This window comes from Mercenaria mercenaria, chromosome 3 (genome assembly GCF_021730395.1).
Source record: "Mercenaria mercenaria strain notata chromosome 3, MADL_Memer_1, whole genome shotgun sequence".
Classification (NCBI taxonomy): Eukaryota; Metazoa; Mollusca; class Bivalvia; order Venerida; family Veneridae; genus Mercenaria; species Mercenaria mercenaria.
In genome coordinates, this window is record NC_069363.1 from 103093203 (window position 1) to 103096807 (window position 3605).

At 34.2% G+C, this 3605-nt stretch overlaps 1 protein-coding gene across 1 annotated transcript; it reads left to right on the forward strand.

The window, feature by feature from the left end:
* Nucleotides 1–316: 316 nt before the first annotated feature.
* LOC123523772 (uncharacterized) lies at nt 317–3402 on the forward strand. The gene is made up of 2 exons (XM_045301419.2): nt 317–567; nt 1416–3402. Exon 2 carries the CDS (start codon nt 1428–1430, stop codon nt 2649–2651), a length of 1224 nt encoding a protein of 407 aa, XP_045157354.1. The 5' UTR covers nt 317–567; nt 1416–1427; the 3' UTR covers nt 2652–3402.
* The last annotated feature ends 203 nt before the right edge of the window (nt 3403–3605 follow it).

Below are 3605 nucleotides of genomic sequence, written 5' to 3' on the forward strand. Positions count from 1 at the left end.
GGGCCACTTCGGCTATAAAAACTTTTCTACCTTCTTAACCAATACACCACAAAAGAATTACCGCCCCTCAAATTTAAAGCTTTATAAATAAGACATATTACTTCCGGTACTCCGTTACAGACGCTTTTTAATTTTAAATGGAAAAAGTAATAATAATAACAAGTGTTCATGTGTTTTCTATAACATATAATCTGTCGGTAAGTTTTAAAGCCTTCTTTAAGAAATACAGCAAGAGCTTCCTTATATCTGAAAACAATACGATCCAGATGCATGCATGTGCCTATAAAGAAAATGCATACACAACAACGTGGTGAAGCTTTACTAGTATCTTTTAGGCTGTTCAAACATTGATAACGACATTAAAGGTCAAGTTGATAGATAACACGCCATATTGCAAGTACCCACTACTTTACCTGTGATACAGGCTAATTTACAATAAAATATTGACTGGTATTTGTTAATGTTTCAACAAAACTGAGGATTTTTAACGGTGTTTCAATAAAAAAAAATATGAATTGAGATTTACAGGTGAGCAAACCAGATATACAGAGATGTTAAGAGCGATAGGTAAGTCGTACAGGTTTTTACTTTTAAGAAAACTTTAAAGATTTGTGATCTAGTCATCCTGCCAGACAGCGTAACATTAGACTAAATATTCACAATTTTAAATATACACAGAGTTTATCAAAGAATGTCGTCATATTCGTTGATTCATTAGCCTGCCTGACTTTCAAGAATGTTTTTAAAACATAATGAGATAAATCGTTGTCTGTATTCGGGGAATATCTAACTGTATAATCTTATTTGCTCGGTGGTCGGGAACACCCCTGATACTCTTCTAATGTTAGTAATCAGGGGTCATGTGATCACTTCCAGCTTGGCTTATAATCGGAGTAGTCGGAGGTTGATGAACAGTCATCTTTCTTGCACAGGGGTCAGGGAAATCCTGTGATCATAGTGCTCATGGAACACCAGTGCTAGTTTCACGTAAACTAACAATACCAGTTTAAGTGAAATTAATGCACTTTAAGCAAGTGGTCCATGAACATGTAAATATCCTATAGCAGAATAATTTGTTCAAAGAATCCAAATACCTGTAATACGATACTAAGTAAATTTGCTTAAATATTTTATATTCGGTGTTTATTAAACTTTCAAAAGTCTTTGTCACTTTATTGCTGTTTAAACTATTTATGACAAATTCTATACACACAGTGGGAACAACCAGCGCGGTATTCAAACAAACCGCTGAACAATTATCTTTAAGTATTGATTCTGATAGAGGCTTGTTATATTGAATTAAGAGCATCGAAATAATGAATATACGAATATAGCATCGCATGCATGAATGGAATGTTGCATTTTCGTGTGTGTTTCTAGGAATAATCGGGTACATTTTCTATATATTCAAACAGGAATAATAACTGATGGTAATGTTGCTAAATCTGTCCAAGCTCGGAGTTTCCAGACGATACCGTACGCTTCTGACAATCTGTGTCATAGGACTGCTCTTAATAATCTACGTGCTGGTGAACCGTCCTAAATACACCGAGAAGACTGTCATTGATGTTAATAAATGGCTGGAGAACCCGACCACCGGATGTCGCACTTATTTTACCGGATATGGACACGAATTCGTGTGGCTTCGTTATGCTCGTGTCGATAAAACTACAAAGACTTTTTCAATACCTTGTGAGAATAAAATACCAGCATATAACTTTAACTACGGTAAGGAGGGAACCATACTGAAGGAATGGATGAAACAGTTAGGAATGTTTCCATATTCTGAGTTATCGAAATTTCAAAAGTCGGCCATTGATACAGCCACCATTGCTGTCATGAGATATGAGGCACACAATCTTTATCATACATTGTGTGAATGGTACAATGTATTTATTGTAACAAAATTACTTAGATTAGATCCTAAACATGTGAATATCTTATTTATGGACGACAGACCACGTGGTTTAATGGACGACACATGGGATACACTTTTTGGTAACGTGAGTAGATATTCGGAACTGTCACCGGAAGTTGTGTTCAGAAACCTGATTTGGAACGTAATTGGCTACGAAAGTCCAATGAATTTTCATAACTTGAATATACTCCCATATATGAATGATTTTTACAGTTTTTTCATTGGATCTTTTGGCGTAAACGAACAAAAAGCACTAAATTGTGGACATTTACATGTAACTATTATATGGCGTAAAGATTACATGACTCATCCTGAAAGACAGAACGAAACGGGGGGATTGGTTCATAGGAAGTTTAAAAATGAAGAAGAAATACTTCAGACTGTACAAGATGTTTTTCCGAGTCATTCAATAAAAGCTGTGATACTTGAAGAAATGGATATGCAACAGCAAGTGAACTTATTTACAAATACGGACCTGTTGATCGGTATGCACGGGGCTGGAATGTCACATGTGATGTTTTTACCACAACATGCGGCTGTATTTGAAACTTTTCCAAATTACTGGGGTTTCTTAAAACATTTTAAGGCCTTTTCACGTTGGAGAGGTATCAAATACCTTGGGTGGCAAAACAGTGATCCGAAAAATGAATATCCGCATTTCTATACATTATTACCACCGGAAGTATTACGGTCTCATTTAGAAGAACTAAAACTGTATTTATGTCCTTCATGACGTAAAAATGTAACACAGCTAGTGAAGACATTTGTTACAAATGGGTAGTGCTATGTTGATGTTATAATACTACATTCTATTCACCGTCAAATTTTAAGCCGAACATGTCAACTTTAAAAGATATATTCGTCTTTGTCTATGTATAAATTTGGACTGTTAGCTACATGTTAACCATCATGTGAAGTTTTTATATGCATTTTTGAAACTTTTCAACAAATAGCTAGCCAAAGATTATATTCAACACCTAGATGTAGATGTGATGGGGTTTTTTTTCTCATGGAAATGTACAGTTGATCTACAGATGGCATGGTTAGAACAACTTTAACTACGATAATAAATTCAGATTAACCCTTACCTGCTAAATTTCTATAATGAACGTGTCCTTCATTCATTTGGACAGTATCATTATCTCTTATAAGAGATGTTAACCAAATAGATACGAACTGAATGGCGGACAGTGCAGATCTTGATCAGACTGCACAGATGTTTGAACTTAGAGACAGTAACTTGTAACTTGCACAATCATCAAATGTTACTATGTTTTGTATCAAAATGTTTTTTGCGTAATTTTTTGTATTACAAAGGTTAGCAACATTGCGCCTAAGGTAATAACATGTACATTGTATTTACATTTACCTAGAAATATTGTTTTAATGTATGTTTGTTTATAATGTTACCTTAAATCTGAAGTAATGTTATTTGTATTTTGGACCGGAGGCCTTGTATTACAATAAAACCATATCGTATCGTATCGTATCGTATCGTAATCAGTCATGTCCAGCATGATAACGGTTAAATTTTACTAAAATGAATAATGAAAGTGAATAGTATAGCTTTTATTGAACTCGGCTGATACTTAAAATTTACGAAAGAAACCCATAACAACCCTTTATAAAATTAAGTAATTTAGAAAAAATCGAAATAATGCCAAAGACTTTTTCGATATGATATAAA

Bases quoted from the DNA above. Each gene is read 5' to 3' on its own strand.
- LOC123523772 (XM_045301419.2), top strand. From the start codon at position 1,428: ATGGTAATGTTGCTAAATCTGTCCAAGCTCGGAGTTTCCAGACGATAC.